Source organism: Bos indicus x Bos taurus, chromosome 19 (assembly GCF_003369695.1).
Source record: "Bos indicus x Bos taurus breed Angus x Brahman F1 hybrid chromosome 19, Bos_hybrid_MaternalHap_v2.0, whole genome shotgun sequence".
Taxonomy (NCBI): Eukaryota; Metazoa; Chordata; class Mammalia; order Artiodactyla; family Bovidae; genus Bos; species Bos indicus x Bos taurus.
Window position 1 is genome coordinate 49,168,715 of NC_040094.1, and position 12,345 is coordinate 49,181,059.

Genomic DNA, 12,345 nt, shown 5'->3' on the forward strand with positions numbered 1-12,345 from the left:
CCCATACAGATCCAGATTCCCGGTGGGCTGCCACTGATCCTTCAGGGAGGATGATCTACTGTTCAGGTCCAGCTTAGGGGACACCTTGCGTGGGGTTCTTAGAGCAGGGTACTTTGGATGGCCTGTTCCCTAAGTCTCCTCAGATTTGAGTAGGCTCTTCCCCTTGCAGATTCGGAACTTCTATTTCCTTTCTCTGTCCAGAGGAGGTGGTCCCTCTTAGTCAATTCAATTCTTAAAGCACAAAGGATCTTCTTACATTTCTTTTCCGAAACAATTGAGCTGGTCTCTGCTCACCCTACTAAGGGCAGTGTCTCCAGGAGACCCCACACCCTGAAAGCTTTTGATCATACTCCTTTTCTGAAAATAGAGCAACCAGCTCACACTTAACTGCATTTATCCTGATTTTCTCCAGGTGAAGAGCTACCTTTAATACTCCAAAAGTTTACCCTGTTAGAAAAGTCAAGGTGACTTTCTTTTAGACCTGAGAAAACACAAATCTTCAGTGGGATAATAATAACATTTATGTAGTATACAACTATATTTGGAAAGAGATGACTTAGTGCTTATAAATACACTAGCATGGTGTCATATATGTGTATTTACAAGTATTAGCTTGTGCTATATAATGATGGTGATAATCATAATAAACTGAAAGCAAGAATCAGAAATCCATGACAGCCACTGTTTCTGTGTATGAGCAAAAGTCATACACATCATCAATACTTCCTTACTCTTTTTTCCACTGTGTTCTCTCTTCCTCTTTTTCTACTGTTTTCTTTCCTCTACTTTTTCCTTCTTTTTTTTTTTAAGTTTATGTTCCCTAAGATTTAGAACTACTGGTAGGGTGACCAGTTGTCCTAGTTTGCATAGAGCTGAGAGGGTCCTGCAACATGGGTCTTTTGGTGCTAAAATTGGAAAAATCTCATACAAACTGGGAAGAATTGTTCATTCTAATACTGGTATCCCTCAAAATGTTTCTCAGCTTTGCCAGGGCATTCTGACTCAAAGAAGTCACAAAGCAGTATCATTTTTGCTTCTCCCAGAAGCCCAGGGCCTGTAAATCTGAGGAGGACTCATGAAGAAAGGGGAGAGTGTCCGTTCTCTCAAATGTGTATAAAAGGACAAAGCTCACTGTATGTATTTCAGCAATAATGATGGAAAGAATTCAGGATGGCCATTTCCGGTTAAACTTAAAAGATTAAATGAAGTCAGGAAAACATTATTCCAAAGGGTCTAGGATTACTGGAGCTCTATCTATTGAATTCTTTCTTATGTACATCTCACTAATCATAGGGAAGTTGTTTTCATTAAAAAATATTTAAAAAATTTTAAAATTATGCATTAGGATGTAATATACAACATAGTGACTATATTTAATACTGTATTGCTTATTTGAAAGTTGCTAAGAGAATGGATCTTAAAAGTTTTCATCACAGGACTTCCCTGGTGGTCCAGTGGTTAAGAGTTCACCATCCAATGCAGGAAATTTGGGTTTGATCCCTGGTTGGGGAGCTAAGATCCCACATCCCTAGTGGTCAAAATACCAAAACATAAAATGGAAGCAATATTTTTACAAATTTAATTAAGACTTTGAAAATGATCCATATTTTTAAAAAGTCAGTTCTCATCACAAGAAAAAAATTTGTGATCTTGTATGCTGACAGATATTAGCTAGACTTACTGTGGTGATCACAATACACACAAATATGAGATCATTATATGAAACATACATATAGCTTATGTATTTAAAAATATATAAACTAATACATTATATGAAACTAATACAATGTTTTATATCAATTATACCTCAATGTGAAGATTTTAATTGAGGTAAAATATACATAACATTTACTACACACTCATATTGTTGTATAACCCGTCCCCAGAACTCGTTTTCATTTCGCAAAACAAATCCTGTTAAGCAGCTCCCTGTTGACCCTCCTCTCAGCCCCTGGTAACCAGCATTCTACTTTCTGTCTCTATGAATTTGACTACTCTAAGTACTTCATATGTAAGGGCTCATCTAATATTTTTCGTTTTGCTCCTGGCTTATTAGAACTTTTAAAATTGACTGGGTATGGACTTCCCTGATGGTCCAGCCTTCCAGTGTAGGGGGTACAAGTTTGATACCTGGTCAGGGAGCCAAGATCCCACATGTGGTCTACACATCAAAGCATGAAGCAGAATATTGTAACAAATTCAATAAAGACTTTAAAAATGATTTTTTAAAAGCCTTAAAAAAATAAATAGAAAATAAAATTAACTGGCTAGAATCAGAAACAGAAAGTGCCGAAACTGGCCCAGGTCTCTCATCTCCTTTTGTTCCTTTTTACCAAGCTCACATGTGGACATGTGCAATTCACCTTTCTGGTTCCAACTCAGCAATTCTCAACCTTCTCACATAGGGAGCATTTAAAAATTCTCTTGTCCAGGTTCCACTCCCAGATTCATTGAATTTAGAATCTCAGGGAGTGAAGGCTACTGCAAACATCCCAGGCATTTCTAATTTGCATTCAAGATTGCCATCCAGTGCCCAGCTGGAGAGCTGAAAGGCAGATGTGTGTGTGTGTGCTGTGTGCTTAGTTGCTTGTTGCTGCTGCTGCTAAGTCGCTTCAGTCATGTCCAACTCTGTGCAACCCCATAGACGGCAGCTCACCAGGCCCCACCATCCCTGGGATTCTCCAGGCAAGAACACTGGAGTGGGTTGCCATTGCCTTCTCCGGCTTAGTTGCTTAGCTGTTTGCAACTCTGCAACCCCATGGACTTCAGCCCATCAGGTTCCTCTGTCCATGGGGATTCTCCAGGCAAGAATACTGGAGTGGGTTGCCATGCCCTCCTCCAGGGGATCTTCCCAACTGAGGCATCGAGCCCAGGTCTCCCGAATTGCCCTCGGATTCTTCATCATCTGAGTCACCAAGGAAGCAGATGAATAGCTGGCAAATCAGAGAGTTTAGGGAAGATGATCTTCAAGGTCTCTTTTTTTAAAACAACTTTATTCATTTATTTATGGCTGCACTCGGTGTTCCTTGCTGCATGGGCTTTCCCTAGTTTCAGTGAGCAGGGGCCACTGTTCGTTGTGTTGTTCAGGCTTCTCATTGCAGCGGCTGCACTTGTGGAGCACAGGCTCTAGGCACGCAGGCTCAGTGCTTGCAGCTCCCAGGCCCTGGAGTGCAGCGGACTTTAGTAGTTGGAACATGTGGGCTCGTCAAGTTCTTTTTAAATTCAAAAATTTTGCAAAATCAACTAGCATCTTTGTAATTCTCAACCAGCAGTGGTTGAGTTGCTTCCGCTAGGCTTGGAAGGAGATGAACCAGAGCCGTCTGGAGTGTGGCTCCCCCTGCAGTTTACTGCTGTCTTGGCAAGCCCACTGTCCTGTCCTACTCTTTCCCACCCCATGGATTGTAGCCCACCAGGCTCCTCTGTACATGGAATTTCCCAGGCAAGAACATCGGAGTGGGGAGCCATTTCCTACTCCAGGAGATCTCCCCAACCCAGGGATCAAACCCAGGTCTCTTGTGTCTACCTGCGTTATCAGTCGGGTTCTTTACCACTAGCGCCACCCAGGAAGCTGCATAGAGGCCTCTTACTGGTGGCTATAACACCCCTCTCCTGCCGCATTCATTCAACGCATACTTCTTAATATGGCTCACTTTCCCTTTAAAACACTTTTTCAAGTAATCAGATCAGATCAGTCGCTCAGTCGTGTCCGACTCTTTGCGACCCCATGAATCGCAGCACGCCAGGCCTCCCTGTCCATCACCAACTCCCGGGGTTCACTCAGACTCACGTCCATCGAGTCCGTGATGCCATCCAGCCATCTCATCCTCTGTCGTCCCCTTCTCCTCATGCCCCCAATCCCTCCCAGCATCAGAGTCTTTTCCAATGAGTCAACTCTTCGCATGAGGTGGCCAAAGTACTGGAGTTTCAGCTTTAGCATCATTCCTTCCAAAGAAATCCCAGGGCTGATCTCCTTCAGAATAGACTGGTTGGATCTCCTTGCAGTCCAAGGGACTCTCAAGAGTCTTCTCCATCACCACAGTTCAAAAGCATCAATTCTTCGGTGCTCAGCCTTCTTCACAGTCCAACTCTCACATCCATACATGACCACAGGAAAAACCATAGCCTTGACTAGACGAACCTTTGTTGGCAAAGTAATGTCTCTGCTTTTGAATATGCTATCTAGGTTGGTCATAACTTTCCTTCCAAGGAGTAAGCGTCTTTGAATTTCATGGCTGCAGTCACCATCTGCAGTGATTTTGGAGCCCAAAAAAATAAAGTCTGACACTGTTTCCACTGTTTCCCCATCTATTTCCCATGAAGTGATGGGGCCGGATGCCATGATCTTCGTTTTCTGAATGTTGAGCTTTAAGCCAACTTTTTCACTCTTCACTTTCACTTTCATCAAGAGGCTTTTTAGTTCCTCTTCACTTTCTGCCGTAAGGGTGGTGTCATCTGCATATCTGAGGTTATTGATATTTCTCCCGGCAATCTTGATTCCAGCTTGTGTTTCTTCCAGTCCAGCGTTTCTCATGATGTACTCTGCATAGAAGTTAAATAAGCAGGGTGACAATATACAGCCTTGACGTACTCCTTTTCCTATTTGGAACCAGTCTGTTGTTCCATGTCCTGTTCTAACTGTTGCTTCCTGACCTGCATACAAATTTCTCAAGAGGCAGATCAGGTGGTCTGGTATTCCCATCTCTTTCAGAATTTTCCACAGTTTATTGTGATCCACACAGTCAAAGGCTTTGGCATAGTCAATAAAGCAGAAATAGATGTTTTTCTGGAACTCTCTTGCTTTTTCCATGATCCAGCGGATATTGGCAATTTGATCTCTGGTTCCTCTGCCTTTTCTAAAACCAGCTTGAACATCAGGAAGTTCATGGTTCACATATTGCTGAAGCCTGGCTTGGAGAATTTTAAGCATTACTTTACTAGCGTGTGAGATGAGTGCAATTTCAAGTAATAGATAATAGTATTTGTGCTCAATACATCAACTTCTAAAAGACCTTGAGATTTACAAATAATTCTAAAGTCAAATGGGGACATTACAGGGATATTGATTTCAGCTGAATGTAAGCGATACTTTATTGAAACTTGAGGGGTTTAATAGAATAAATTGCCTTGTGAATAGTGATTCCCTTGACACCAGTGCTACACGAGTGAGTATGACCTGTGAGAGATACTATAGCGTAAGAATCCTAAATTAGAAGAAATTAGGATGACCTTGAGGAGGCCCTGTGCATACATGCTAAGTCACTTCAGTCATGTCCGACTTCCAGACCCAGGGATCAAATCCATGTCTTCTGTGGCTCCTGCATTGCAGGTGGATTCTTTACCACTGAACCACCTGGGAAGCCCCTGTGGGGCCCTCCTAAATCCAAAATTCCATGATTTTTATTTATTTATTTTGGCTGCACTGGGTCTTGGTTGTAGCATGTGGGATCTTTTTAGCTGCAGCATGTGGGATCTAGTTCCCTGACCAGGGATCAAACCCAGGCCCCCTGCATTTGGAGCTTGGGGTCTTAGCCACTGCACCATGAAGGAACTCCCCCAAAGTCCATGATTTTAAAGTCAGACAATTAAAGATTGACCTGAAGCAGAGGGATGGTTTCTGAGCTAAGAAATGGAGCTCCAGGGTTCTGATTATTCCAACTTTCAACCACTCCCCAAGTATATTTACATTAACTACTAAATGTAAGATATCCCAAGTGAATACACATGTGTGCCATTTGGAATAACATTCATTACAGCATCTAAGAACTTCCTAAAAGCTTTTAAGGAAGATTTGCTGATTATTTTCATTGTAAAAGAATTATTGATTTTGTAACATCATGTTTTACAAATATGGATAGAAATAACAAAACATAAGAGAAAAAAAATGGAGAGATAAATTAATCTGCAATTTTAGTCGGAGATTTTAAAACTCATTTTTCAGTACTTAAGTGTGTAAATAGGCTTCCTCCCCAAAAATCATCTTTGTTGTTAATTTCTTAATTTTCATTAGAGGACATCCTCCATATTAATTCAATATTGTTAAATGCTTTGATACTTGTTTTATGTTTCTGAAATACTTGGAAATTAAGCAACATAATTCTAAATTGCCATAGTTAAAGAAGAAATCCCAAAGAAATTTGGAAAATATTTGAACTCGAGGATAATGAAATCACAAAATATCAAAATTTGTAGCATGTAGCTTAAGCACTGATTAAAAGAAAACTTATACCTTTAAATCTTATATTTGAAAAGAATAAAGCTCTAAAGTAGTAATCTAAAAATCCACTTAAAGAATATAGGCTTTTAAAGACAAAAACTTAAAGTGAGTAGTAAAGTAGAAATAATAAAGTTATGAGCAAAATTTAACAGACAATAGAGTTACTTTGAACATCTAAGCATTGATTTATAGATCACCAGTTACTTAGCCAAGGTGCTTGGGTGACTAAAAACAACTTTAAAACTGCCCTTTGAAGTGCATTTAGAAAGAAAAAGAAACGTTCAAGCCGCCATTAGGGAAGCAGAGTGTGATTCAATTCCTTTGGAAAAACACAGAGCACCCCACAGTTCCATGCAAAAATAGCTGAAGCTTCTCGCATGCTGTAATGTGTCAATAACTTTAGAAACCCCTCTGTGCTGTATCCTTCACAAGCAGCCTAAGGGCTGGTTGCTATTTCTCCCTTCACATGCAGCCCTTGCCACTTATACCTGGCACCTGTTGGCACTGAATTTGCAACCCCTCGTTTAGAATTGGGTCTCAGGTGGCACTAGTGGTAAAGAACCTGCCTGTCAACGCAGGAGACATAAGAGACACTGGTTCGATCCCTGGGTCTGGAAGATCCCCTGGAAGAGGAAATGGAAACTCACTCCAGTATTCTTGACTGGAGAATCCCATGGACAGAGGAGCCTGGCAGGCTGTGGTCCATGGGGTTGCAAATAGTCGGACATGACTGAAGCAACTTAGTATGTACACATGCATTTAGAATCTCTCTTCCGCATCTCTTGCCCCAGTTCAGATCCCAAATATTCTGGTCCTATTGGTCCCAAAGCCGTTTTTGCATGGTTCCCATTTCCCACAGGGCTTCCCTGATGGCTCAGAGAGTAAAGAATCTGCCTGCAATGCCGGAAACTCGGGTTTGATCCTTGGGTTGGGAAAATCCCCTGGGGAATGGCAACCCACTCCAGTATTCTTGCCTGGAGAATCCCATGGACAGAGGAGCCTGGCAGGCTACAGTCCATGGGGTCACAAAGAGCTGGACACGATTGAGTGACTAACACACACACATTTCCCAAGGGTAGTTGGGCTAAGCGTGTAGTCACCTTAAAATTTCTGCACAAAACTAATTCTATGATTTCTCTCATTACTTCCTCACATGTTGGAGGCATTTTCTCTCCCTCTGTACTTAATAGCCTATCTTGCTTTAATTTCTTCCCACTCTTGGAGGCTAGGTTTGGTTTGGTGGGCTGATGAGGGAGGGAGAAACCGCTCCAAGTACTTTAGCGAGTGGGACTGAAGGCGGAGCCCTCCTGAGCTATGAGTGTCCTATGAGTGGGGCTGGAACTAAGGACCAGGGCCGTGGACAGGGTGTGTCACAGAGAAGGGGATGTGCCTGCTTCTTTCTGGCCCAGGAGGAACCGGGTCAATTATTCAGCACCTGGGTACCCATAGAGCCCACAGCATCCCCAGCATGCCTGCTATTGTCTTCCCAATCCTCCCCCTTGCTGTCCTGCCCCACCCCACCCCCCAGAATAGAATGACACCTACTCAGACAATGCGATGCAATTTCCTCATTTTATTAGGAAAGGACAGTGGGAGTGGCACCTTCCAGGGTCAAGGAAGGCACGGGGGAGGGGCAAACAACAGATGGCTGGCAACTAGAAGGCACAGCTGGCCTCCCCGAAGCGGCGGCACTTCATGACCCGCAGGTACGTCTCCGTCTTATGCAGGTCCTTCCGGAAGCAGGAGAGCAGACCGTAGTTCTTAAGCAGCGCGTCGTCACTGCGCATGTTTGTGTCAAATTTGTCATAGGTCTGCTTGAGGATCTGCCCAGCCCGGGGGGTGCCATCTTCCAGCTCCTGCCAAGGGAGGGAGAGACAGAGAGGCCGAAGGGCCCTCAGGAGCAGCTCCCTCCTGCCCGCTCCATTTTCCACCCTCCCTTACAGGCTTGGAGAAGGGCGAGGAAGGAGGCTTCAAAAGGGGAAAAGGTTTCCCCTGGGTCAAGGCTGGACTGCTGGAAAGAGGGAGAGAGCAGGGATCTGTCTCCCCCAGCCCACGTGCATTCTTCTGGCTAAGCCAGGACAGGGCGGGCATGGCCCCCAGCATGGAAGGGACCCACAACGCCATCCCCACCCGCATCAGGGCCAGGATGCCTTCCTCCAGGTCCTTCAGCTTCTCATAGACACGGTCCGAGGTGCCAAACACCAAGCTGTTGGTGAAGACTCTGCTGAGGAACTGCAGGGGCCCAAGCCACGACTGGATGAGGAGCAGTGAGATGCGAAGCAGCTCCAAGTCCTGCTGGCAGATGGGTGGTCGGTGGGTGCCGCGGGCTTGGGGCAGCCCTGCAAGGTCGGCCTCTGCCCGAGGACCTCCTGCCACCACCGCCCACCATCATCCTCCACTGCCATCCAACAACCTCCGCCACCTCGGGGAGAAGGCCGCCCCAGGCCCAGTGCGGAGAGCTGGGGCAGCCTACTTAGGATGAAGGAGGTCCCCTGCTCCTCGGTCCGAGGTTGTTACTCACTGATTTCTGCTGGGCCTCATTCTTGCCCGTGGGGGCCGGGATGGTTTCAGAGAAGCAGAAGGCAACCTGGGTGTTCTGGATGGAGTATCTCTGTCCCTCCGGGATGTAGGTGCGCTCCTGGGGGAAGAACACACCCACCCAGGTCTAAGCTGGTGCGCGGTTCCCCTCCCCGCCTTATTCGGAACCCTCCCCACCCAACACACCCCCGTTTCTGCTCCCCTAACCACATCCCTACTTGGATAAAATACGGCTGAACTCCTCAGTTTCCTCCCACTGTGTGGAGGGGGTGTGGATTCACCCCTTCCTGCCTCCCCACCCCTAGGACTCATCCCTCGGGAGCTTACAAACTCTTTGAAGGTGTCAGCAGCCAGCTGATGCAGGTGCTGAGCCCGGAGCACAGCGTTGGCAAACAGGCCAGACAAGGACATGGCTGGGAAGGCGCCCACCACCTGAGTCCAGGGCAGGCAGAGCAGGGCGAAAGCCAGGAGCAGGGAGGTCCGGGGGCCTAGGGAGAGACCAGGAGGGCCGCGACGGAGGGCCCCAGGGAGCTAGACGCCTGATCTCCTGCCAGCCCCCACCTACCCTTCCCTCCAGGGACTGAGAACATTTCAAACTTGGCCAAATGTCTGGGTGTAGATACCTATGTTCACATTCGGAAGCCCTAAAGCCCAAAGCTGTGAACACATCCATCAGCAGGGCCCCCCGCATTACCCCTTTAGGACACGCGAATGGAGGGGATTTTAGAGAGCTTACCTGCAGCCATCATAGCTGGTGAGCTGTCCACAGGACCCTGAGTCGTCTGGTGAACTGGGTCCTGGGATCCTGGAATTGGTCCCTGCTGGGCCATTTTTATACCCTGGCTTCTCTCTCTCCCTTTCCCCCCACCTGTGTGCTCTATACATTTATGCAAGGACCACTGGCAGCCTGTGCTAATGGATAATTTAGAACCTCCTCTCACTCATCCTGTTCCCGTTCCTTCTCTGGGGTCATGTCCCCCAGGCTTGTCATCATCCCGTCTCCACTGCCACCAGCCAGAGGGCTGTGCACACAGGGTCTCAGCTTGAGAGCCCACCCCATAGGTTTTCTTTTTAAAGGGGAGGTAGCAGAAGCGAGGACAAGGCAATGGCACCCCATTCTGGAAGGCTGCAGTCCATGGGGTCGCTGAGGGTCGGACACAACTGAGTGACTTCACTTTCACTTTTCACTTTCATGCATTGGAGGAGGAAATGGCAACCCACTCCAATGTTCTTGCCTGGAGAATCCCAGGGATGGGGGAGCCTGGTGGGCTGCTGTCTATGGCATCGCACAGAGTCGGACACGACTGAAGCAACTTAGCAGCAGCAGCAGCAGCAGAAGCGAATGGGCTTCCCAGGTGGCTCAGCCGTAAAGAATCTAGCTGCAAATGCAGGAGACTCAGGTTCAATCCCTGGGTCAGATAAATCCCCTGGAGAAGAGAAAGGCAACCCACCCCAGTATTCTTGCCTAGAAAATCCCAAGGACAGGGGAGCCTGGTGGTCAACAGTCTCAGTTCAGTTCAGTTCAGTTGCTCAGTCGTGTCCGATTCCTCGCGACCCCAGGAATATAGCATGCCAGGCCTCCCTGTCCATCACCAACTCCTAGAACTTGCTCAAACTCATGTTCATTGAGTCAGTGATGCCATCCAACCATCTTACCCTTTGTCGTCCCCTTCTGCCGCCCTCAATCTTTCCCAGCATCAAGGTCTTTTCCAATGAGTTAGTTCTTCACATCAGGTGGCCAAAGTACTGGAGTTTCAGCTTCAACATCAGTCCTTCCAATGAATATTCAGGACTGATTTCCTTTAGGATGGATTGGTTGGATCTCCTTGCAGTCCAAGAGTCTTCTCCAACACCACAGTTCAAAGGTGTCTCTTTTGAACTTCAGCACTCAGCTTTCTTAATAGTTCAACTAACTCTCACATCCATACATGACTACTGGAAAAACCATAGCCTTGACTACATGGACCTTTGTTGGCAAAGTAATGTCTCTACTTTTTAGTATGCTGTCTAGGTTGGTCGTAGCTTTTCTTCCAAGAAGAAAGCATCTTTTAATTTCATGGCTTCAGTCACCATCAGCAGTGATTTTGGAGTCCCCCAAATAAAGTCTCTCACTGTTTCCATTGCTTCCCCATCTATTTGCCATGAAGTGATGGGACCAGATGCCATGATCTTTGTTTTTTGAATGTTGAGCTTTAAGCCAACTTTTTAGCTCTCCTCTTTCACTTTCACTTTTAGTTCTTCTTCACTTTCTGCCATAAGGGTGGTGTCATCTGCATATCTGAGGTTATTGATATTCCTCCCAGAAATCTTGATTCCAGCTTGTGCTTCATCCAGCCTGTCATTTTACACGATGTACTCTGCATACAAGTTAAATAAGCAGGGTGACAATATACAGCCTTGACATACTCCTTTCCTAATTTGGAACCAGTCGGTTGTTCCATGTCTGGTTCTAACTGTTGCTTCTTGACCTGCATACAGATTTCTCAGTAGTCAGGTAAGGTAGTCTGGTATTTCCATCTCTTTAAGAATTTTTGACAATTTGTCAAAGGCTTTTCGACAGCCAAAGGCTTTGGTATAGTCAATAAAAAGAAGTAGCTGTTTTTCTGGAACTCTCTTGCTTTTTCTATTATCCAACAGATGTTGGCAATCTGATCTCTGGTTCCTCTGCCTTTTCTAAATCCACCTTGAACATCTGCAAGTTCATGGTTCACATACTGTTGAAGCCTGGCTTGGAGAATTTTGAGCATTACTTTGCAAGCGTGTGAGACGAGTGCAATTGTGCAGTAGTTTGAACATTCTTTGACATTGTCTTTCTTTAGGATTGGAATGAGAACTGACCTTTTCTAGTCCTGTGGCCACTGCTGAGTTTTCCAAATTTGCTGGTATATTGAATGCAGCACTTTAAAGCATCATCTTTCAGGATTTGAAAGAGCTCCACTGGAATTCCATCCCCTCCACTAGCTTTGTTCGTAGTGATGCCTTCCAAGGCCCACTTGACTTCACATTCCAGGATGTCTGGCTCTAGGTGAGTGATCACACCATCATGGTTATCTGGGTCATGAAGGGTTTTTTTTGTATAGTTCTTCTGTGTGTTCTTGCCACCTCTTCTTATTATCATCTGCTTCTGTTAGGTCCATACCATTTCTGTCCTTTATTGTGCCCATCTTTGCATGAAATGTTCCCTTCGTATCTCTAATTCTGTTGAAGAGATCTCTAGTCTTTCCTATTCTATTGTTTTCCTCTATTTCTTTGCATTGATCACTGAGGAAAGTTTTCTTATCTCTCCTTGCTATTCTTTGGAACTCTGCATTCAAATAGGTACCTTTCCTTTTCTCCTTTGCCTTTAGCTTCTCTTCTTTTCTCAGTTAAGGCCTCCTCAGACAACCATTTTGCCTTTTTACATTTCTTTTTCTTGGGTATGGTCTTGATCCCTGCCTCCTGTACAATGTCATGAACCTCCGTCCATAGTTCTTCAGGCACTCTGTCTATCAGATCTAATCTCCTGAATCTATTTCTCACTTCCACTGTATAATTGTAAGGGATTTGATTTAGGTCATACCTGAATGGTCTAGTGGTTTTCCCTACTTTCTTCA

At 45.4% G+C, this 12,345-nt stretch overlaps 1 protein-coding gene across 3 annotated transcripts; it reads right to left on the reverse strand.

The window, feature by feature from the left end:
- Positions 1-7,767: 7,767 nt before the first annotated feature.
- LOC113877819 (somatotropin) lies at positions 7,768-9,600 on the reverse strand. 3 transcript variants are annotated; one of them, XM_027518353.1, is made up of 5 exons: positions 9,489-9,600; positions 9,080-9,240; positions 8,736-8,852; positions 8,345-8,506; positions 7,768-8,070 (listed from the first exon to the last, which is right to left on the reverse strand). In XM_027518353.1, the coding sequence occupies exons 1-5, from the start codon at positions 9,580-9,582 to the stop codon at positions 7,870-7,872; spliced, it is 735 nt and encodes a 244-aa protein (XP_027374154.1). In that variant the 5' UTR covers positions 9,583-9,600; the 3' UTR covers positions 7,768-7,869. The 3 variants fall into 3 exon arrangements, with proteins under 3 accessions (XP_027374154.1, XP_027374153.1, XP_027374155.1); XM_027518352.1 differs by having other exon boundaries at positions 8,345-8,509; XM_027518354.1 differs by lacking the exon at positions 8,345-8,506.
- Between the last annotated feature and the right edge of the window lie 2,745 nt (positions 9,601-12,345).

Excerpts from the sequence above, each read along its gene's own strand:
- LOC113877819 (XM_027518352.1), bottom strand. The coding sequence starts at position 9,582 with ATGGCCCAGCAGGGACCAATTCCAGGATCCCAGGACCCAGTTCACCAG. Across the intron at positions 9,241-9,488 it reads ACCAGCTATGATGGCTGCAG|GCCCCCGGACCTCCCTGCTC; the intron begins GTAAGCTCTCTA and ends GTCTCTCCCTAG. Across the intron at positions 8,853-9,079 it reads CTGACACCTTCAAAGAGTTT|GAGCGCACCTACATCCCGGA; the intron begins GTAAGCTCCCGA and ends TTCTTCCCCCAG.